General features: G+C 33.0%; 3 protein-coding genes across 3 annotated transcripts; all 3 read right to left on the bottom strand.

The window, feature by feature from the left end:
* Positions 1-9493: 9493 nt before the first annotated feature.
* Positions 9494-10637, bottom strand: LOC125475596 (peamaclein-like). Its single transcript, XM_048580569.1, has 2 exons — positions 10177-10637; positions 9494-9844 (listed from the first exon to the last, which is right to left on the bottom strand). Exons 1-2 carry the CDS (start codon positions 10256-10258, stop codon positions 9660-9662), a joined length of 267 nt encoding a protein of 88 aa, XP_048436526.1. The 5' UTR covers positions 10259-10637; the 3' UTR covers positions 9494-9659.
* Positions 10638-14652: 4015 nt separating this feature from the next.
* Positions 14653-15602, bottom strand: LOC125475458. The gene is made up of 2 exons (XM_048580190.1): positions 15330-15602; positions 14653-15203 (listed from the first exon to the last, which is right to left on the bottom strand). The coding sequence occupies exons 1-2, from the start codon at positions 15501-15503 to the stop codon at positions 14937-14939; spliced, it is 441 nt and encodes a 146-aa protein (XP_048436147.1). The 5' UTR covers positions 15504-15602; the 3' UTR covers positions 14653-14936.
* Positions 15603-16850: 1248 nt separating this feature from the next.
* LOC103945299 (peamaclein-like) lies at positions 16851-17742 on the bottom strand. The gene is made up of 2 exons (XM_009355848.3): positions 17554-17742; positions 16851-17256 (listed from the first exon to the last, which is right to left on the bottom strand). The coding sequence occupies exons 1-2, from the start codon at positions 17633-17635 to the stop codon at positions 17072-17074; spliced, it is 267 nt and encodes an 88-aa protein (XP_009354123.2). The 5' UTR covers positions 17636-17742; the 3' UTR covers positions 16851-17071.
* Positions 17743-23766: the final 6024 nt, after the last annotated feature.

Below are 23766 nucleotides of genomic sequence, written 5' to 3'. Positions count from 1 at the left end.
AAATAAACATTGAAACTTAAAACAAAGATGGAAATAACTCTGAAAACTCCAGCAGCTTTTATAAATGAATGGTAGGCACGACACACTTCTTATATAGGGCACGACTGAATCCAAAAAGGAAGAGATTATGCATTTTGAATTATTTTAGAACCCTAAGAAACAGGTGGAGAGTGTTGAAATGTGATTAGAATTCTTCCTTGCAGCTGGAGATAAGATAAGATATGATCAGATAGAATAAGATAATATTTCTCTCAAACTAGGATTCCTCTTTCTTGTGTAATTTCTTGCCTTCCAACCCTCAACTTTAATTTCTCCAAATTTTAGCACATGTTTAACACCTTTTAAACACCAAAAACGTCCGGCGTATATGCTATCCACGCACGCTATCAAATCCAAGTCCAAAACTGCTCCAAATTGCTCCATTTGACTATTTATTGTTATCTTTACCAACTGAACCTACAATAAAACAAAAATAACTTAAATTACTATAATAAATGGAAATAAACTAAGTAAATGCAAATAAATAAGATAATAAAGTCGCATAAATATACTCTTATCATGTTTCATTTTGATTATTATATACTCTTATGTAGGCAAAAAAAAATTAAACATATGATTTTATGGTACTAATTTTAGCTAGCGCACCTAAGTTTAAAATCCTAGCTCCGCCCTTGGTGCTATTCACACACCCATTTTTACATCTCACACGCCCCTATCAATTTCTAACCATCAGATTGAATGAATTGTAGAAGATCAATGGACAAAAATTAACAAGAATGTGTGGGAGTTAAAAAAGGGTGTGTGACTACCCTAAAATAAATAGGAGATTGATTTCATATAATGAATCTATTGAGCATCCTCATCAAATACGATATGGCATAATTTTATTTGATGAATGATGTGGCCAATTCAATATAGATGTTAAATCTTCTTCCTGAATAATGTTAGGTAGACTAAATTTGTACACTAAATTTGCAAACTATATGATGTGTCGCCAATAAAAAATAAGCACATTAATCAACACTTAAGTGATAATTCAATAATCAACTTTCATGTCATTTAGTTTAGAAAATTTAGTTTACAAATTTAGTCTCCCTACCCCACAGATGTGTCAAATATTTATTTTATTAATATATTGACCCTCATAGTTACATTTTTTTTTAGTACATCGATATTTTTACACTAAGGGGAGGGGGAGTTCGGCTAAGCCACATAATGGGCAACCTAATTTGGTATCGAATTTGCCATCCATGAGATTTGAACCTAAGACCTCTCAATTCCAAGTGAAGAGGAATATCACCAGATAGGGGTGGGCACTGTGCTATTTCAAGTAAAACCGCAACCGAAACCAAAACTTTTTGAGGTGCGATTCGGTGCGGTTTTGAAGTCAAAACCAAAATGAAACCAAACTATTTGGTTCGGTTCGGTTTGATTTTTGAGAAGAAAAAAAATGTACAATTTAAAATATACACCTATTTTATTTATGCATAAGACCGTCATTCCTATGTAGCAGTTGCACCATTTGAAATGTTCATCAATAAACACTGTTGCACATAAAAGAATTTTCTCATTTAATTTAGTTCTACAGGTAAAAGGATTTGTACAGTTAAGTAATGTATATTATGCTGGAAGCCATGGGATGGATATAATGGTCCCACCAAGGCCACTAAAGCCCTGCGATGGCAAGAACCACACTACATCCATGGATAAAAAGGCAGCAAAAAAAAACAGTAGCTAACATATACCAAAACTGCAGCAAATGACAACTACTAAAATTGAGACAACATCCAAATATCCAATGCATTAATGGGTTTAAATCCTTACGCATCACATCTACTAAAATTCAACTTCATCACCAAATAACCAATGCATTAATGGGTTTAAAAATGCAGGTGAGTGATTTGTCAAGTCTGTTTTGCAGAGTTCAGGGCTTACAGATGAAGGGGATCTGGGGATGCAAGCACTGAAGTTGTAGAGATGCAAGCAGCCAGGTCGCATGCAGAGATACAAGCAGTGAGTTCAGGGCACTAATGTCAACTGTGGAAGAGATGAAGATGAGTTTTGAGAGAGAGATGAAGATGAGTTCTAAGAAAGAGAGAGATAAAGATGAGTTTCAGGGCACTGATGTCGAATAGTGGTGCAAAATTGGATGACTAGTCTAGTTGGACTAATTAAAACATAACATTCAATATATGGTGCGGTTTTGAAAACCCAAAATCGAAACCAAACCGTTTTCTTTGCCGTGTTTCGGTTTTGAAACCGCAACCGTTTCAAAACTGCAAAACCAAAACTTTCGGTGCGGTCCGATTTGATTCGTGTTTCGGTTTCGGTTTTTGGTTCAAAGTGCCCACCCCTATCACCAGACCGTAATATTGAGTGGCAGCCCCATAGTTACATTAACTATTAAAAGATAATTAAAATTGATTTTAGTTTTCATTCTATTGGTTGTCAATTAATGAACACATGTATTAAAAAAATAAATTAAAAGCATTTAACTACATCTATGTTTGCTATAGAAAAAGGCAGCTAGAAAGCAAAAAATCACTCGGAAAAGTAAAAGACTCAACTACCACGTTAATTATGACATCTCCCTTTGAGAAAACCTTGATACCTTCAAGAACTAGTTGACGTATTTGACATCTCCTTTAACAACCGAATACTTTAGCCACTTAGTACTACGATTTAGTAGTATTCCTCTTCACTTGTAAGTGCGAGGTCTTAGGTTTGATTATCGCCAAAGGACGAATTTGGACCACATTATTACTAACCTATTGTGAAGTTTAACCCACTCCCCAATCTCTTTAGTATAGTTAATATCGTTTGTTTAAAAAAAAAAAATCAAATACTTTAAAATATTCTGAAGTGTACTAGAATTTTCATAACAAAGAAAGTTGAGAAGCCAGCTGGAGGAGTGCATATAACGACGGAAACAACCAAAACGAAGCATTGACCCAATAAAAAAAAAAAATACAAAAACGAAGCAATTAGTGAATTTGATACTCACCAGAAGTCAATGTTAACGTTTTTAAATGCTTCCTTTTAAGTGGCATTACTTGGATTGGTACGTAACAAGGGGACTTAAACAAAAGAAAATGGGAAGAGAATCCTCATCGGATATCTTTTGTGAGGATTTTAAGGATCATCACATTTTAGCTGTTCATCGTACTTCGTGTGATCAGTTTTCGTTAGATACTATTTGTGTTTAATTTTAAATATAAAAAAGACATGATTTCTGATCACACAATACATGATGAATGACTAAGATGTGAGAATCCTAGTAGATCTGGATGGGATAAAATTCCAAAAAATAGTGACAAATAATTATGTAAGTTATAAAATGCATTTTGCATCTTTCACTAAAATGGAGAGACGGCTAAATAACAAAGAAGGTTGTAGGTAGAGGCAAAGAGTGGTAATATGAGCATTAGGCCTGGCAAACGGATCGTGTCTATCGTGTTCGTGTCGTTTTCGTGTAACATCTGTTATCTTAACGGGTTGTGTCGTGTCACACCCGTTATCTTAACGGGTCCTTAACAGGTCGTGTCACTTTACCCAATGGGTAAAGTGACCCGACCCGTTATGACCCGTTAAGAAAAAAATATTTTTTTTTAAATTTGCACATACTACACATTGCCACATAAATATTACTTCAAAACATTAAAACATTTCTCGTTCAAGTACTATATCTACACTCGAAAATAAAAGCCTAATAAAAAAAATAATACATACACTACTAATCTATTACAAATATTAAATGTGCAAGGATAAAGAGTTTTTGTTTTTTAGATTATAAGTCTTTCTCAAAAGTTTACACCTCCATTTACAAAATCTTCAATTTACATCAATCATCATGAAATTGTATTGGAACTTTGGCTTGATCTATTACCTTCAAGAGTTATGTTGAAGATGTTTTCAGTAAGCTTTTTTACGTCAGAACTCTCTTCCGCATAAACTAAGTATAGAAAAAGCAAACATTAAAAATCATTCAATTATGAAAAGTTAAACAAAATAATTATGAAAAGAAATAAAATAATAATACTATACCATATAAAAATATATTACCTCTTTTTCCAAATAGCCAATCTCGTGTGCACAACAAAGCTATTTTTAAATTTAATCTCAGCCGATCCAATGGTCATCAATTTTTAATCTCAACCGATCCAATGGTCATCAATTTTTAAATTTAATTTAATATATATAATTATTATAGTTTTTACTTTTTAGGGATATAAAATTATTAAATTAATGTATATAATTATTAATATTATAGTTGATTCATACTTTTATTAAGTATATAAATTATAACATAAGATTTTGTGATATCTACATCCACTAGTGTAAATATTTTAAATTGAAGATCAAATTCATTCTTTGTATTCATATAGGGTCAAGGAGTGTAGCTGTAAAAATTAATCAAAATCAGAGTTAAAATAACCGTTAAATCTTGATTTTTCGTTTATAACCGTCGAAAAGCTTTGTCCGGTTACTTGATCTCTGAATGTTTTTTTTTTGTGATTTTTTGCTGATATGATCTCCAAGCATATACAAACAATTTTGACGGTTTGGATCGTTGAAATTAGTTTTGGAGAATTCGTATCCCATCAAAACAATAGATTGACTAACACTTAGAGTTTATTTATACTTTCATTAAGTATAACATAAGATTTTGTGGTATCCACTTGTGTAAATATTTTAAATTGAAGATCGAATTCATTCATTGTATTCATATAGGATCAAGGAGTGTAGTTATAAAAAATCATCAAAATCGGAGTTAAAATAACCGTTAAATCGTGATTTTTCGTTTATAACCGTTGAAAAGCTTTGTCCCGTTACTTGATCTCTGAATGTTTTTTTTTTTGTGATTTTTTGCTGATGTGATCTCCAAGCATATACAAACAATTTTAACGGTTTGGATCGTTGAAATTAGTTTTGGAGAATTCGTATCCCATCAAAACGATAGATTGACTAACACTTAGAGTTTATTTATACTTTCATTAAATATAACATAAGATTTTGTGGTATCCACTTGTGTAAATATTTTAAATTGAAGATCAAATTCATTCATTGTATTCATATAGGGTCAAGGAGTGTAGTTATAAAAAATCATCAAAATCGGAGTTAAAATAACCGTTAAATCGTGATTTTTCGTTTATAACCGTTGAAAAGCTTTGTCCCGTTACTTGATCTCTGAATGTTTTTTTTTTGTTGATTTTTTGCTGATGTGATCTCCAAGCATATACAAACAATTTTAACGGTTTGGATCGTTGAAATTAGTTTTGGAGAATTCGTATCCCATCAAAACGATAGATTGACTAACACTTAGAGTTTATTTATACTTTCATTAAATATAACATAAGATTTTGTGGTATCCACTTGTGTAAATATTTTAAATTGAAGATCGAATTCATTCATTGTATTCATATAGGGTCAAGGAGTGTAGTTATAAAAAATCATCAAAATCGGAGTTAAAATAACCGTTAAATTGTGATTTTTCGTTTATAACCGTTGAAAAGCTTTGTCCCGTTACTTGATCTCTGAATGTTTTTTTTTTGTGATTTTTTGCTGATGTGATCTCCAAGCATATACAAACAATTTTCACGGTTTGGATCGTTGAAATTAGTTTTGGAGAATTCGTATCCCATCAAAACGATAGATTGACTAACACTTAGAGTTTATTTATACTTTCATTAAGTATAACATAAGATTTTGTGGTATCCACTTGTGTAAATATTTTAAATTGAAGATCGAATTCATTCATTGTATTCATATAGGATCAAGGAGTGTAGTTATAAAAAATCATCAAAATCGGAGTTAAAATAACCGTTAAATCGTGATTTTTTGTTTATAACCGTTGAAAAGCTTTGTCCCGTTACTTGATCTCTGAATGTTTTTTTTTTGTGATTTTTTGCTGATGTGATCTCCAAGCATATACAAACAATTTTAACGGTTTGGATCGTTGAAATTAGTTTTGGAGAATTCGTATCCCATCAAAACGATAGATTGACTAACACTTAGAGTTTATTTATACTTTCATTAAGTATAACATAAGATTTTGTGGTATCCACTTGTGTAAATATTTTAAATTGAAGATCGAATTCATTCATTGTATTCATATAGGGTCAAGGAGTGTAGTTATAAAAAATCATCAAAATCGGAGTTAAAATAACCGTTAAATTGTGATTTTTCGTTTATAACCGTTGAAAAGCTTTGTCCCGTTACTTGTAGGTACATATAATGATACTCTTGGGAGTTTCAGCTAATTTGTATATGACTTGTCCTTTCGGTTTGGTTCAACGGCAAATCCGTTGATTTTCAGGGTCAGTGCTTGGATTCAAGTCCAAGTCTTGCGTAGTGAAGTCAAGTCAACGCATAGTATCAGTTGTAAATCAACGGCACTAAGCCATTTGTTCCGCTACTGACAATCAACCAAACTATAGCAAATATGAGAGCAAATTATTTTAAGTTTATGAACGTTTGACCAACATTTCGATTCGTCCTTTTGTTATAAATTATTTATGGAAGGAAAAGGCACATATTTACCTGCACACTCTGTTTGTCTATGCCTGTTAGTTCTGCTTTGATTTTTTTTTTTAATTTAAATTTAGAAAATAAATAAAAATGTGCAAAGGGAAGAAAAGTGTTTCGGAAACTACTTCGTATATGGGATATAAGTAGAAAAAAAAAAAGAGAGATTAAAGGGTGTAGTTTATAGAGAATTTTGTAGAATTTTTAAAGAGACAGACTTTTACTAATTTAGTAGATTTTGAAATGTAATAGACTTTTACTGACTATTATAAACTCTATAAAATTTTATATTTTATTGATATTCTTTTGTGGAAAAGAAATGAGTTAAATGATAAACTTTTGCAAAATTCTACAATGCTATAATATTTTAATCTTTTGTGTATTGTCATAGATTTTTTTTAATGACCAATTTATTAATAAGCATTATTATTTTTCAGTTTTCATTATTAAAATGGTGGTAGTAGAGTTGGTATTTTTTTGTGGCAGCAATAATAGTAAAGGTGGTGATTGTGGTGGCAGGGTAATGTTTGGGTGGTGGAGTAGGGATGGGGACGGTGGTGATGGAGTAGTGATGATGGTGGTAAAGGTGGCAATTATGGTGATGGTAAAGTGGTGATCATAGAAGGGGTGGTGATGATGGTCATGGCAATGATGGTACAATAATGGTGGCGGGGATGGAGGAGGAAGTAGTGATGACATGGTGGTGGAAGTGTTGATAATGGTAGTCATTGCATTATGTTGGGTGGTGTACTATATCCTCAGAAAATAGAGAAAAATGAAATCCATTAAAATCTTATGGGATAGGTAGGATTTGTTATGACAAAAAGCTTGCCATAAAAGCACTCAAAATCCATGACTCTTGAAAATCCTTTAAAATTTTAACTACATGGATTTTTGTAGACTCACAAAAACATAGAAATTTTAGACTTTTTGGAAGTCATAAAAGTCTTTATTTAATATAGGTGATTTTCGTTGACTCCTTAAAGGTTTTATATATCAAATACACTTGAATTTGAGAGTCTAATAAAGTTGATCAAACACAATACACCATTTTAAGCATGAAGGAATGATGGTGGGTGAGACGTGGAAAAAATGTATGTACATAAAAGGAAAACTAAAAACTTGTCATCAGTTTCAAATTTTATTTCAAGCATTCTCCTTTATTTCTCCATCTTTCCTTTTCACCAATTTTCTTTATTTGTTATTTTCCTCCACTTAGATTTATTCCCTCAATGATTGTAAAAAAATAAAAACAAAATCGTTATAATCATGCCGTAAACGGTAAATGGTACGTCCATGACACAAATCATATGAGTTGCATCAACTTGAGGGATCTAATTGTTCTACCAAAGGCTTGCTTTTTGCGGAAATTATTGTGAGAGACAAAATTTTGTCCTTGGAAGGGAAAACCCTACCAGCACAGGCATTGGTTTTTCGTCTAAAAGTGCCAGCCACAGCTGGATACTGTCCTTGAGGGGGCAAGGAGAGTTTCTGTTTTTCTCCTGAAGAAGGCAACCAGAGTAGCTAGCTATATCTGCCTAAGTGATCTGTAAGTTGAAGGCTGTTCACAGTGGGGCATCTGTATATGCTAGCTGCAAAGCAACAACTGGAACCTAATGAGTAGACTGCAAGTCATTTCCACATTCCTCTTTACCGGAAAATAGAAAGAGAGTGTAGAAAACAAAATCGAGTGTTGGAAACTACTTCAGATAAAAAATTAGGTTCGACACCGGTTCACTTGTTTACAAAGGAGATGGAAATCTCTTCAACACTACATAACATTAATTGATACAGAAAATAGATTATTGAGATTGAAAATAAAAGATCTTTAACAGTTTGAAAATCAAATCTAACGGTTAAATCACATCTAACACTGAATGATATGTAGTGCTGAAGCTACACCTACTGTAATTTACTAGGAATATTTCATTGAATGTGTGATACACAATTATAAGTAGTTGGATGGTCCGACCATTCAAGCCATGGCATTACTTGGTTAGATCAGAATTTGTTTTGATGAGAACAAGTCAGTAACAAGCTGGGTCTTGCAAATATATATGACGTGGCAAAGGACCAATCGGAGAGTTAACTGGGTGTCATGAATCTGGATCCTCTCCGGATCCTCTTTGTGAGGATTCCAGAGATCCGTGAATCGTATCTGTTTATCGTATATCGTGCAATTAGTTTTTATCAGGTATTGTTTGTGTTTAATTTAAAATAATTTCTGACCGTACGATGTACGATGACAGACACGATATGCAGATCTCTGAAATCCTCACAAAGAGAATCCGAAAAGGATCCTTATTCGGGTCTCATAAGAGTTGGAGATGGGGATGCATGACAAAATGGCCTCTGAAGAGATGAGACGTACAATATATGCATGTGAAATTGTTACGTCTTTACCCTGCATATCTGTCAACCTGTCCCACAAAGTCTTTTCTTTGAATTTTCCAACCAATTGTATAATCTCTTCTACATCCTTCACCAGATCCAACAGCATGTCCCTCCTTTATATGAATATATATGGAAGGTTTCCCGTCATTGTTTGTGATCCGATACAATAATGCAATATCATATGTAAGTTCTTTTATACATTGTATTATAGAATCGAAACACCTCGTAGTGGTAAATCCATTCATATAAGTTGTTATCATTCCATAGCTTCATATACATATGTGTGTGTTATGAGTTTCTCATCAATTTTATATATGAGTTCACGGTTATGTATAAAATGGTCATATTACTAGAGAGAGAAACTCGAACACAGGACTTGAATGCATGAATGAATGACCTTAACCGAATTAATCTTAAAATTAGCAAGAACGATATTAAGTATTAGTGCTTGCTTACAATGGCGGAGGGTTCTTCACTCTTGCTAAATTATTACTGAAATATCATTATTCTTGAAAAAGAATGAAATACACCTTAACATACGAATCTCCACTTTACTCACTTGCTTAACATGAAATAACTAACTCTATGCATAAATATAATACTAATAATAACAATAATTTGCTTAACATGAAATCGAATTTGGCATTGACACAATAATATCAACTCTCGTTAATATTTTATTAGGATACGTCCCAGGCACAAATGCATACCAAAACCACCTCAAAGGAAAAAGGAATCAATTAAGGGCACTTGCTCTCGCCCTTGGAGTTTTTGAGGTCCCTGTAGCAAGGGCACTCGTCCTTGTTCCCGTAAGTCCCCGATGGAACGCACTGACATTTCCCGCAACAGATTCCACAGAACCTCAAGCACCTGTCCTTATATCCAGTTTTTGAACATCTCACCCCACACTTGGAGTCACAAAAAGCTGCAAAATTCGCATGCAAATAGGTTAATTAGAACATCATATATATATATATATATATATATATATATATACATATTATCACATAATTTACTTTAACAAAACTATATTCTAAATACTCTAATCGACAAAAGAATACCCGAATTAGATAGTAAGACAGCTAACACACTATCGTCATTAATTAGTAACTCATATTTTACCGTATATTCTTAGTTTTAGAAACAAATTAAGAGAGGTAAAAAAATGAAAGAACAATATTATGAGCTCGAGAAATATCGTTAATTAATTACATAAAAAGAGTAATTTGGTGGAAAAAAAAGAAGTAAGGATCGTACGAGAACCAGCCATTGATGCCTCAAAGAAAGAGAAGGTGAGGACAAGGCAAACAAGCATGAAGGTTGCAGAGAGGAGCTTCATTTTTGCCAAGAAGAAGATGAGAGCGAGGTTCAAGATGGAAAGATTCGTATTACAGTGAGCAAAGGAAACGTTTTTTTTTTTTTTTGTTTGGCGAGTGTGTGGTACTTTAGACGTGACAGATAAGGGGCATTTATAGTACGAGGGGTTGGTAGGTGAAATAAAATAAAGAGGATTATTGCGTCAACGTAAAAATAAAATAAAGGGTGGTGCAACTGGCGGAGCTACTCACAAAGCTAAGGTTGGCTTAAGCTCAGGAAGGTTTTTTGTAAACTCATGTTTTAATGACTTATGTTAATGCATGAAGCTTATATAGCCACCCAATTTTAGTATAGGCTATTATTTAATGTACATTTAGTGCATGATAGGTAATAAATAATATTTTACCCGATAAAGATCATGTGCATTTTAGGCTGACCTGAGACCTAGTATCTATCAAGAGTCAGGCTCAACTACACAAAAGATCTTAACCACTACTATAATCTCCAAACTTCCCTTCTCAATAATCCAACCATTTCCAACACATGAGTAGTCCTCAAATTTCCATTTCATTCCTCACATAACATGCATAATCAACTAATCATCCAAAAAATACATTAAGATTCAGTTCGCATTCAGAATCAACATTCATATCCAAATTATATCAAAACAATATGTTATAACAATAATAAGAAGGTTTCCCAACCCCCCCCCCCCCCCACCCCCCCCCCCCAAAAACCACCTCCATCCTTGATTCAAAGTTAAAATGAAGCTCTACGTCATTGACTTACACCTTGGTCCAATTCGCACGTTCGTAATCACATGGTGCAAGTCAGCACTAAACTAAATAATGATAATTTCAATCGTACACCCTATCTAAGAGTTAGATATAAGAGACGTGTGTATATATATGTAAAACTTATATCCATTCAATTTCAAAACTAAAATAGTTTACATAAATACACGTATGTATACATATAAGGCTCATATATAAACCCGTATCATATCAAACAAACTAAAAGCACAATTTATTTTAAAGTTGTTTTGATAAATCAGATTTCATTAAACCAGACAGACCAAAACCTGTTTCTGATTCACTTGACAACAAAACAACTACTTATTTTCATCTTATTGAATTCAGGACCTGTCAGTAGTGATGAAGCAACTCAAAGTTTTGGTAAAGTAACATAAGTAGTTGATATAGTGTGTGTATAGTGATAGGATGAAGAGACAAACATTTTGACCAATACTTTTACATTTTTTTTAAGTCTTTAGTTCACATGACACACACACACATATATATATATATATAAGAAAACCATTTCAAACTGATATACAATACATAGTTGTTTGGAAAAGTACAAATCTCTAAGTGAATTGTATTTGTCAAACCATTAAATAAAGTGCATGTCAAGAACAGACTAGCAACTTGTATACAAAAAGAAACATTAAGGGGGTATCCAATAAACTGAAACCATATAAACCTAGTTCTGGAATACAGATACCATATAGAAAATCACCAAATATTAAACAAGAGAGATATAAAATAGCTGTGGAATGACTAAAAGAAAATATGGAACCTTTACCCCATTTTCAGCAAGCTACATATACCACCGGCCAGGAAGCACCTCTCCATCTCTCCGCTTCTGGTTTCTTAGCCCGTATGCTTATCTTATCTCTCTCTCTCTTTCTATGACTATGTCATCAAAATTTAGTTTGCATAAGGAACGCTACACTAAGAAAATAACTAAGCAATTGAAATAATAAAGCAGGGAAGAAGGGAGTTTGTTCGAACAAGGTGATATATTTTTTTTTTATTGAACAAACGATATTATCTACACTAAAGGGGAGGGAGTGAGCTTAGCCTTACAATGAGCTAGCAATAATGTAGTTCAAATTCGCATTTGGCGAGAATCGAACGTATGACCTCTCACTTTCGGGGCCAGAAAGACTCATAGAGGCATTACAGCCTCTCTTGCCACCATCGTGCAATTTACCAGTGCCAGGAATAATAATAAGTTACACGGTATTTATAGCAAAGCTAAAAGAACAAACCAACAACCACTTAGTAATACAGTCTAGTGGTAGTCCTCTTTACTTATAAATGAGAGGTCTTATGTTCAATTCGCACCAAAGATGAATTTAAATCATATTATTATTGCTCACCCATTATGAGACTTAGCCCACTCCCCCAACCTTTAATGTAAACAACATCGTTTGTTCAACAAAAAAAAAAAGAAGAAAAAACTAACATAAAGTAAGTAAAACACGTCGGCAACGAGAGAAGAAAGAGATGGTTCAATAAACAGAGAGATAATATGACGACAAAAAAAATAACAGAAAGATAAGAAACACTTGGGCAGCAAGGTATAGATAATTACCACCAATTTGCAAATAATTTTTATTATCAAACGATAGATTTGTAAATAGCATGTAAAACGTGGCTAACAAATGATTTGTTTCTTTGTTAGGATAACCATAACGATAAATAAATATATTTTTAAGATATGAAAGAGGATCATTTTAGAATTCTAGGAGAATAGGTGTTTTAGGGTGGGATCTAAAAGCTCTCCAACGTGTTGCAGAGCCTTCGGCCTTGAAAGGGGAGGGTCCCTTGGCTTCCTATAAATATCAGCAAAGGAAACTAAAATACCACAAAAAGTTGCAAGTTCAAAACAAGAAAAACCAAGCATTTCCTTCAACAATAATAAAATATTTTTTAAAACACAGGTCTTCACACGTACCAATAAATAATGTATATGAAATCGGATGTACCAAAATTAAAAATAATGTACCAATATCAACAATATATGCTAAATCAAACTACCAAAACCGCAAATAAACGTACCAATCAATGATTTTTACAAATTCAAATGTACCCAATATATAATATACATAGTATGTCAACAACTATAAGTCAAAAAACAGCAAAGAAAAATAGTTTGACAAAAAAATTGGAAAAAAATTCACAGTACATTTTATGTTGGATCACCAACCATTGGGGAAAAAAACAATAAAAACAATCCATTTGGAAAAGAGATAATGTTTAATGTTGTAGGATAAATTTTTTTATTTTGATCGATAAAACATAATTGAAAAAAGAGATAATAGAGTTAATAACTAATATCCCAGTAAATCAGGAAAAAAAAAACACATCAAACAACTAATAGGGTTCAAAAATTAATAATAATTAATTAACATTTTATTTTAAAAAATACAATAATTACATGTAATTTAAACTAACAGAGAATGCTGAGTTGTCTGTTGGTGAAAACACCTTAATTAAATCTTGAAAAGACACAAATATTTTGTGACATCCCACATCGCCTAAGGGAGTGATCCTTATATGTATATTCTCATTCCTACCTAGCACGAGACCTTTTGGGAGCTCACTGGCTTCGGGTTCCATGGGAACTCCGAAGTTAAGCGAGTAGCGCGCGAGAGCACTCCCAGGATGGATGACCCATCGGGAAGTTCTCGTGTGAGTTCCCAGAAACAAAACCGTGAGGGCGTAGTCGGAGCCTAAAACGGACAATATCGTGCTACAGTGGTGGAGCGGGCCCGGAAAGTGGTCCCCCCTGGCGGGGATGTGACATATTTAGTCTAAAATATATAAAAAAAAATTGCAAGGGATTCTAGATTCCTCTTTAAATTAAGAATCAGAAAAGTTTACCAAAAAAAAAATTAAGTATCAGAGAATAGTTCTTACAAGGGAGATTATTGCTTCAACATTAAATAGGAGATTAATTTCAGACAATGAATCTATTAAGGCGGTTTTGGATAATTTTTGTAAAGGGATTCTCAAATGTTCTTGGAGATTTTATACTCTCAATTTAATAAACAATGGGCCAACATGATTTGACAAAAATAAGGGTTTTTTTATCATTTAATCCTTATATAGTAGAGATTTTTCACGGAATGATCAAAATGATTGATGATGGACAAACTCAGGGATCTATCGATTTCAAATCTCAATGACCAAAATGAGGAGTTATGTCAATCTCAGATAACATTTTGAGTAAAAAACCTACTTTAAAATATAAGAAATCCTAAAGTGTACCAGAATTTTCATAACAAAAGAGGGTTGAGAAGCCGACTGGAATAAGAGTGCATATAACCCCGGAAACAACAAAAAAGAAGAAATTAGGCCATCTCCAACCGAATGAGGGCCAGAGGGCTCGTTTTAGCCCCCTGGCTCTCCAAGAAATTAATAGTTTAATGAACAGTGTAGGATCATATTTTTTACCATCTCCAACCGAGGGTCAAGCATAATTTATTATTAAATTTAAAAACTACAACAACTTAAATTTAGAAACTAAAACTTATATTTAAAAACTACAACAACTTAAATTTAAAAACTACAACTTAAATTTAAAAACTACAACAACTTAAATTTAAAGTTCATAATCAACATCATCTTCATCATCTGCCATTGTAGGAGTATAGTCGGAGGTAAACAACTGTTGTCGGGCCATAATTTCCCTCTTTTTCCTATCAAAATAGGCCTTACTCATTGGAGTGTAATCCGAAGTGTTCCTTTGCATATTCCTATCAACCATCTCTTCTTGTATTTGTTTGGCCCGTTCTTCATGCCTATGGTTCCTTTCTTTAGCGGCAATGGCATTTTGCTCCGCCATTAATCGCAATGACATCACCACTTCTTGTTGAGCGGCGTAATCATCTTTTGCCTTGCCTTTTTCCTTCAACCTTTAGGCCTTTTTTCGTCCCATAGCCCTAGGTATGGAACCTTCACCCAAAGATGGATTTCAACCCTTGTTTCTTGAATGGTAGGAGATCCATCTTCATCCCCATCTACGGCTGAGGATACAGTTCCGAACACTGTTGTAGGACCTACCCTATGTTGTGGTGGATCTTCAAATAACACCCACCCTTTACAAATTTCCCAACAACCGTGATACTGAAAGGGTTTCGAGCTGCCCTCCATATGCAATTCCTCTGTTTGGCGTACCTAGAAAATATAATTACAAAAATTAAAGGAAATTAAATGTCATATAATTACAAAAATTAAAGGAAATTAATTTATGAAATCAAATGTAATATAATTAAATATTTAAAATAAATTGTGAAAACATACTTCGTCGTAGTAATTGGCACTGCTTTCATATCTTCTTGCTGCTACTAATAGTGCTTGATGCCATTTATTCAAACTTGGATGAAGATGTTCATTCCATCTTGAAGAACAACTCTCGTGGTTTCGGGTATTCAGTGGAGTGGTGCCTTTGTAGAACTCATAGTATTTTTTGGACATACGAGTCCAAACACCTTCACTTGTTTGAGAACTCCCCCTCACACTATCTTCCGAGATCCATCTATAAGCCCTGCAAAGAGCTTCATCTTCTTTTCAGGTCTAAGCCCTACCTTTCATTGCAGATGAGGTCATTTGAAAATTATTGAAAAAATAGAAGGAAAGATTATTGGAAGAGGTAAGAAAACAGAAGGTGAATAATTGAAATAGAATGAAGTGAGATAGTATGGAATGGTGAAAATTATGTGCCAAATGGTGTAGGAATGGCTTAGGTATTTATAGGAAAAAATGAAAATTTTAAAAAAAAAATTTGGCCGAAAAAAAAAAAATATATATATATATATATATATTTCAAATCCAACGGTAACTGACGTCAGCTAGCCGTTGGTTTTGAAATTGTGGCCCGGCCCAGGGCTAGCTAGCTGGCTAGGTTGGGCTAGCCCGTTGGCCCTTTGGCCCTTTTTTATCCCGTGAGGCCCACGAGTCCTTTGGCTTAGCCCTCAATTTGAGACTGTTTTTGGACTATTTTCGGTCCTTTGGCTCTCTGAACCCTTCGGTTGGAGATGGCCTTAGTCAATTTCATGTTGACCACAAGTCAATGTTAAACGTTTTCAAATTTGCCTATGCCTCATTTTAAGTGGCATTACATTGGATTGGTACGTAACAAGTGGACTTACACCAAAAAAAAAAGTGCCAAATAATTATGTAAGCTACAAAACGCGTTTAGTATCTTTCACTAAAATGGAGAGACGGCTAAATAACAAATAAGGTTGTAGGTAAAGGCAAAGAGTGGTATACATCAGCATGAGTTGTATGATCAGATTTGTGAGAGAGACCATCAGATGGTTAATGTATTTTAGATAAATAGATAGTCACTTATGCGTGGCAATAAACTCGTTCTTACAAGATGTTCTCCTTTTATGTAGATGAGTTATGAGCTTCTCATTAATTTTATACAATATTTCATTGTTACAAACAAACATCAATTTTAGAGAGAGAGAGAGAGAGAGAGAGGCAAATACGGGGCCTCGAATGCATGAATGAATGGTCTTAAGACTCTTAACTAACTCAATCTTAAAATAAGTGAGGAACGTTGTTAGTGCTTGTTTACAATGACAAAGTTGTTTTAGTCTTGCTAAATTATTACTAAAAGAGAAATGTTGAGGGAACTCTCTTAAAGTATAACTATCTATGAACTCTCTGTCACTTCACAGAAACATCAATTCCTATGCTAATATTATAAAACATTATGTCAAAAGTTTTTGGAAAGTTCCACTTTTGTCAGCGTTCTTTTAGCATTTCTCTTACTGAAAAATCATTATTCTTGGAAAAAAAAAATGCACCTTGACATTGGTACGAACCTCCACTTTATTTCACTTAACTTGTATGAAATAACTAACTTTATACATACTAATAATAACAATAATCTGCTTACTTGAAATCGAATTTAACATTGGCTTAGATTAATAAATAAAAATTACACAATAATATCAACTTTCGTCATTATTTTAGTAGGGTACGTCCCAGGCACGAATGCATACCAACACCACACAAAGGAAAGGGAATCAATATTAAGGGCACTTATCCTCGCCCTTGGAGTTTTTGAGGTCCCTGTAGCAAGGGCACTCGTCCTTGTTCCCGTAAGTCCCCGATGGAACGCACTGACATTTCTCGCAACAGATTCCACAGAACCTCAAGCACCTGTCCTTATATCCAGCTTTTGAACATCTCACCCCACACTTGGAGTCACAAAAAGCTGCAAAATTCATACAAATAGATTAATTAGTTAATTAGAATACCATATATGCATTTTACATAACTCATTTTGATAAAATTTTAGTCTAAACTACTCTAAATTAATCGACAAAAGAGTACTCGAACTAGACCGTAAGAAAGTGAACACACTATCCTGACGATTAACTCACATTTGCCGTATTCTTAGTTTTAGAAACAAACTAAGAGAGGAAAGAACAATATTATGAACTCAAGAGAAACATGGTTAATTAGTTACATAAAAAGAGTAATTAGTTGAAAGAAAAAGTAAGGATCGTACGAGAACCAGCCATTGATGCCTCAAAGAAAGAGGAGGTGAGGAAAAGGCAAACGAACATGAAGGTTGCAAAGACGAGCTTCATTTTTGCCAGGAAGAAGATGAGACGTTGAAGATGGAAAGATTCGTATTCTAGTGAGCAAAGGAGAAGCGTTTTTTTTTGTGTCTGTGTGCATGGTGCTTTAGACGTGAGAAATGAGGGTTATTTATAGTACGAGGGGTTGGTAGGTGAAATAAAATAAGAGAGATTATTGCTTAAACGTAAAAATAAAATAAAGGGTGGTGCAACTGGCGGAGCTCTACTCACAAAGCTAAGATGGGTTGTTGCCTAGGAAGGTTTTTCGTAAACTCATGTTGTAATGGCTTATGTTAATGCATGAAGCTTATATAAAGTACCCAATTTTAAAACAAGTTATTATTCAATGTATATTTAGTGCATGATAGTTAATAAATAATTTTTTTTTATGCTAAAAATAATAAATGAGTTTTCTCTCCCTTCCCCATCCGTTTATCCTATTCGATATTAAAAAAAAAAGATCATTTACATTATACAATCTAGCCTCTGTGCCTCTTACTCAAGAAACGAAAAGAAAATTTTCTTTTGAATCCTCGAAAAAAACACTTATCACTACAATTTTCTTACTTTCCGTTGAGATTTTCCAATGAATGTCACGTTTGGTACATTCTTAATCTCTTTATTTACTTATTCTTGAATTAATTAGTAGGTTAATTATTTATATAGTCCTTGAATTTGTTGATAAAGGTTACGACTTTGAGAATAATTTATATTCCATTGTCATTGTTTCATGTTGATTATTATATAATTTTATGTAGGCAAATAATAATAATAATAATAATAATAATTTTATACTACTAATTTTAGCTAGCTCACCCAATATTAAAATTCTGGCTCCACCTTTGATGCTATTCGTGTACCCATTTTTACCTCTCACACACCCCAATCAATTTCTGGCCGTCGAATCAAATAAATTAAAAAAAATCAACGGGCAAAAACTGACAAGGGTCTGTGGGAGGTGACTACCCTAAAATAAATAGGAGATTGATTTTAGACAATGAACCTATTGAGCATCCCCATCGAATATGATATGGCAAAATTTAATTTTTAGACTAAATTTGCAAAGTAAATGATGTGTCATCAATAAGAAACAAGCACGTTAATCAATAACTAAGATATAATTTAATCATCAACTTCCATGTTATTTAATTTACAAAATTAGGTCTACAAATTTTTTCCAAATTTAGTCTCCCTATCCTTATCGATGTATCAAATATTTATTTTATTAATATATTGGCCCCATAATTACTATTAAAAGATAATTACAATTGATTTTAGCTTTCATTCTATTATTTGTCAATGGGAACATGTATTATTTTTTGAAAGTGAGTAAAAAATAAATTAAAAGCACTTTTTTTTAGTACATCGATATTTTTACCCTAAGAGGAGGTGGAGTTCAGCTAAGCCATACTATCGGCAACCTAATTTGGTATCGAATTCTCCATCCATGAGAGTCAAACCGAAGATTTCTCATTTCTAAATGAAGAGAAATATCACCAGATCGTAGTATTGAGTGGCAAATTAAAGGCACTTAGCTTCATCTTTGTTTACTGGAAAAAAAGACAGTTAGAAAACAAGGAGTCAAATAATCATCTGCCACGTCAATTATGACATCTCTATTCGAGAACTTTGATATCTTTAGTCCAAGTTGACATATTTGACATCTTACTTTAAAATATAAAATATCCTAAAGTGTACTAGAATTTTCATAATAGAGAAGGTTGAGAAGCCAGCTGGAGGAGTGCATATAACCACGGAAACAACAAAAACGAAGCACTTAGTCAATTTAATACTCACAAGTCAACGTTAAACATTTTTAAAAACCTTCTTTCAAGTGGCATTAGTTGGATTGGTACGTAACAAGTGGACGTTAACCAAAAAAAAAAAAAAAAATAGTGCCAAAAAATTATGTAAGTTGCGAAACGCGTTTTGCATCTTTCACTAAAATGAAGAGATGGCTAAATAACGAGGGTTTAAGGTAGAAGCAGAGTAGTATACATGAGCTTGAGTTGTATGATTATATCTGTGGGGAGAGACCGTCAAGTATTAATGCATTTTGCATAAATAGGCTGTCATTTATTCGTGCACGAGCGACTATCAATCGTTAATGTATAATAAGTCTTGCATGAATAGACGATTACTCATGAGGGTCTGGCCTTTCTTTTAGGGGGTTTTGAACATTAGTCCTTACAAAATATTAAAATTAAAAAAAAAAAAAAAAAAAACCTATTACTAGATTACATATTCAATTTAATCCCTTGAAGTGTACTTTTATTAAAATTTATATTTAATTTTTGTTATTTAATTTGTATTTTTATTTAATCTCTCCACATTAAATTTTAATTTTATGAATATGCACATATTTACTTCTTTAATTATAAAGAACATTAATGAGAAAATATTAAAAGAACTTTGTGATACAAAAATATGTAAATATGCAAGTGTATAGAAATGACTGTATCGAAATATAGAAAATTGACTTCTTTATACCGAAATATTTGTACCTAAATGTTTATACCTAAATGTTTGTACCGAAATATATTATAATGAACCTGAATGTATGTACTGAAATGTATTATATTGAATTAATGTATCTAAATGTATATACCGAAATGCACGTACCAAAATGTATGTACCAAAATATAGTATATTGAATTAATGTACCTAAAAGTCAATACCCAAATGTGTGTACCAAAATGTACATACTAAAATGCATTATATTGAATTAATGTACCTATATGTTTGTATTGATTAATATACCGAAATATTCAAATGTATTAATATACCTAAATGAAGAACATACAAAATTGGAATATATTATAAAAAATTAGTTTTCCTAGATTTAGACATTAAAATATATTATGATGAATGAAATGAAAATTATATTTAAATGTAATTAATACATTAAAAAGGAAAGAAAAAGATATATAAAACATCAAAATATAAATAATAAATGAGATGATTAAATTTATCAGGACTAAAATTGGATTTTAATCTTACAAAAGGTTATAGTCTAAACCTCATATTTTTTTAAGGATTAAAATGAAGTTTTCCATTTTTATTACTCATATGAATAAATAAGACCTAAGTTACTTAACCTATAAGCCAAGCACTTTGTTGATCACTAGGAAATTCTAGACGGATTTACATTTAGAACACCAAAATCGTGAGCATCAACATGTAGATTCCAAACCAAAGTGGTAGTATCAGGTTCCTCATCTATTGTTCATGAGAAATGACCCAGTCTCGTCCATTCCTCAAAAGGAGTTTTTCCGGGATCCCTAGCTTCCAGCTGCAAGTCTAAAGTTGAAATAAAACAGAGATCCATAACTTTAGCCTTTTAGTGAATGTGTTTTGTGCCAAAGGAGGATGGTCGGTCCCGTCATTAGCCACTTTTTGACTTTTAGTGTGCTTTCTCTCGTGACACGTCGTTTTAACATTTGCCTGTTACCAAACACGGAGTCAAATACATTCAAAACCCTTCCTCGTCTTCTTGCAAACCCTATTTTAGTTTGATTTATCTTTCTTTTTCTTTTTCTTTTTGTAAACTGTTTGATTTATCTTTCTTAATTTTAACAAAATGTCAACCGTTCAATTTTAAGACAATGTTAAGAAAGAATCCTCCAAGCTTCCATGTTGCATCACTTAGCGGGCATGGGCTGACTTCATTTGGGCTTACATGAATTTTAGGGATCGATAGAGATGACAAAATTTATGTTGATCGGAAACTAGACATAACAAAATACAACTTATATCAAGGAGGTTTACTTTGATTGTACCGAGTCATTTTATAATAAAATCTCAGACATGATGGACTAGCAAGTTGCTAAGGGCAATCCTTGACCAACACGAATTAAAATGTTGTAGTTTGTTTCAGACACTATAAGCTGCTCTCACCCGATTGTCTCTAATTTTGTATATGGACGACCATGCCTAACATGCCTCCTTGGAAAGAACCAAAGAAGCCTTTTTATTAGCCTTAATTGGTATTGCTCATATACTTCATAGGAGTTAAGAGTCACAAGAAACAATTGTGAGATGATGTGATAATATCCATTGATCAAAGGTACGTTGTAACTTGTAAGCGAAGATGTGTTAATGGCAGTTTCCTCACCAGCACGGTTTAAATTTAGAGTGCCTGCGCTGTATGGTCCATGCCCTTAAGACGAAAGAAATCGTTATCAAAATATTGAGGAAGATCCGACTGGGAAAAGGTTTATTCTTGCCTACTGGCATCCAGCGGAGCTGGAGCCCATGAGAATATTAGCTTCAGGTCCAACAAGTTATGCATATGGATGGTAATTAACAAGATCACAATTGGGTGGTTTATATTTCGTCACTCCAGCTAAATTCTGTCTTTTACATGATAATACGTGTTGGAGCATCTCTAAAGAGTTCAAATCAGTACTAACAGTTAAAAAAAAAAAAAAAAAAAAAACAAAAGAAGAAGACAGCAACAATGTTTTTCAATCGAAAAACCAAATCTGATGAGACATAACATTTGGCAACCCTAGTCTTTGTTGTCAAAATTGACAACATCTTCAATTCTTTTTTTTATAATTAATTATTAAATGTATTTTATTAATTTTTATTATCATTTTTGTTGCAAATATTTATTATAATAATTTAATATGATATCACAGTTTAATTTAACATATCGGGTGAAACAAAAAACTTTAAAACATGCCACGGTGCCATATAGGCTGTCAAACTTAAATTTTATATTTAAAATTTGACATCTCATTTGGAGGTGCTCTTAAGACCCAGTTATTTTGCATCTGAAAAATAGCATATCTCGCAAATAGTGGTTTAAGAGCTCTTGGATACCGTTTCCTTACAAGCCGATTTTTAAGGTCAAGGTCTATTCTTGAGCTGTCTCGGAGAGAACAGTAATAAACTCCTATTTTCAAGTCCTAGAAAAGAGCCTCAACTTGAGTTCGACTCTGTGAGATTTTACAAGCCAATTGTAGGCAAAGTTTTCTTTTTCAATGTGAGATAATTCTTAACGTGTCTCCTCATGTCTGATCTGACTAAGAACTTAACACGTAGACAACGTATATTAAATAACAATTGGATACTAGAATAACATGTTGAGATACAATGAACAAAGAATAGGAACCACCACCTGAACCATGAACAAAAGAAGTAGCAATTGAATGTGAAATGTTGCTTTCTTTGGCAGTTGCCACACTTCCATATGAAATGAATGACCGCCCAAAATTATGACTTCTCTGGTGGTCCGAAAATGGACGTGCCAAACCTTAGGACTCTTTAGAAGTTGGGACAAATTGTAAGTCCTAATTAAATGGGTCGTCCGCAACCCATCTCAAGGTCCGGTTGCTGTTAAAAAATGGGGCACTTATTAGTTGGGAAAAAAGAAAAAAAAATCATTATTGCCATTTAAAATCATGATATTATGGCAGTTGATGCATGAAAAACATCGGTAATGGTTGCATGTGGTAGTCTTCAACATGCATATTTAGTTTACTGTGGAACATTTTCAAAGGTTACCAACTCGCTCTGGCCTAACGGCACTTTTATTTGCACTATTAAAGGGATAATACTTGCATTTTCTTTTTGAGGGAATGAGCAACGTATCTTGACTTTGCAAAATTCATAATCGGAATTGTTCAATTTCTTAATCTTTATTTGAAGATCACCCATACAAAAAGTTATTTCAATCGAAGATCATTTAGTCATTCAAATGTATAAAGCTTATCAACGGTGTATGTACCAAGTAGCATATTCATAATGAAGTGTCCATTTATTTTATGTGTTTGAATGATTAAACGATTTTGAATTTAAATAATATTTTATAAAATTAATTTTCAAATGAAGATTAATAAATTGAGTGGTTACAATTGTTAATTTTGTTTGGTCAACGAAATGGATTAGAAATATCAATGTGTGGAATATTGGTATTTTTGCAAAAACATATGACTTGGATGCCTTTCACTTTGGGCCTTGGCAAACCACAGCCTGTTTGAACTGAACTTTTTTGGGCCTGACTTAATTTATGGGCCGACGTCTGATAGGGCCCATTACTTTTCTTCTAGTCTTTTATAAATGAGTGTGAGGTAATCATAACATTTTTTTTAGCTTCCCCAACACTTTCCTTATTTTTGGACATTAAATTGAAT

Source organism: the organism of the source record quoted next, unplaced genomic scaffold (assembly GCF_019419815.1).
Source record: "Pyrus x bretschneideri cultivar Hongxiangsu unplaced genomic scaffold, Pyrus_bretschneideri_v1 Contig15, whole genome shotgun sequence".
In the NCBI taxonomy this organism is placed as follows: domain Eukaryota; kingdom Viridiplantae; phylum Streptophyta; class Magnoliopsida; order Rosales; family Rosaceae; genus Pyrus; species Pyrus x bretschneideri.
The sequence above is the reverse complement of the archived record's forward strand: the minus strand, read 5'-3'. Positions and strand labels throughout refer to the sequence as shown.

Excerpts from the sequence above, each read along its gene's own strand:
- LOC125475596 (XM_048580569.1), bottom strand. The coding sequence starts at position 10,258 with ATGAAGCTCCTCTCTGCAACCTTCATGCTTGTTTGCCTTGTCCTCACC. Across the intron at positions 9,845-10,176 it reads GGCATCAATGGCTGGTTCTC|CTTTTTGTGACTCCAAGTGT; the intron begins GTACGATCCTTA and ends CGAATTTTGCAG.
- LOC103945299 (XM_009355848.3), bottom strand. The coding sequence starts at position 17,635 with ATGAAGCTCGTCTTTGCAACCTTCATGTTCGTTTGCCTTTTCCTCACC. Across the intron at positions 17,257-17,553 it reads GGCATCAATGGCTGGTTCTC|CTTTTTGTGACTCCAAGTGT; the intron begins GTACGATCCTTA and ends TGAATTTTGCAG.
- LOC125475458 (XM_048580190.1), bottom strand. The coding sequence starts at position 15,503 with ATGTCCAAAAAATACTATGAGTTCTACAAAGGCACCACTCCACTGAAT. Across the intron at positions 15,204-15,329 it reads GTGCCAATTACTACGACGAA|GTACGCCAAACAGAGGAATT; the intron begins GTATGTTTTCAC and ends TATATTTTCTAG.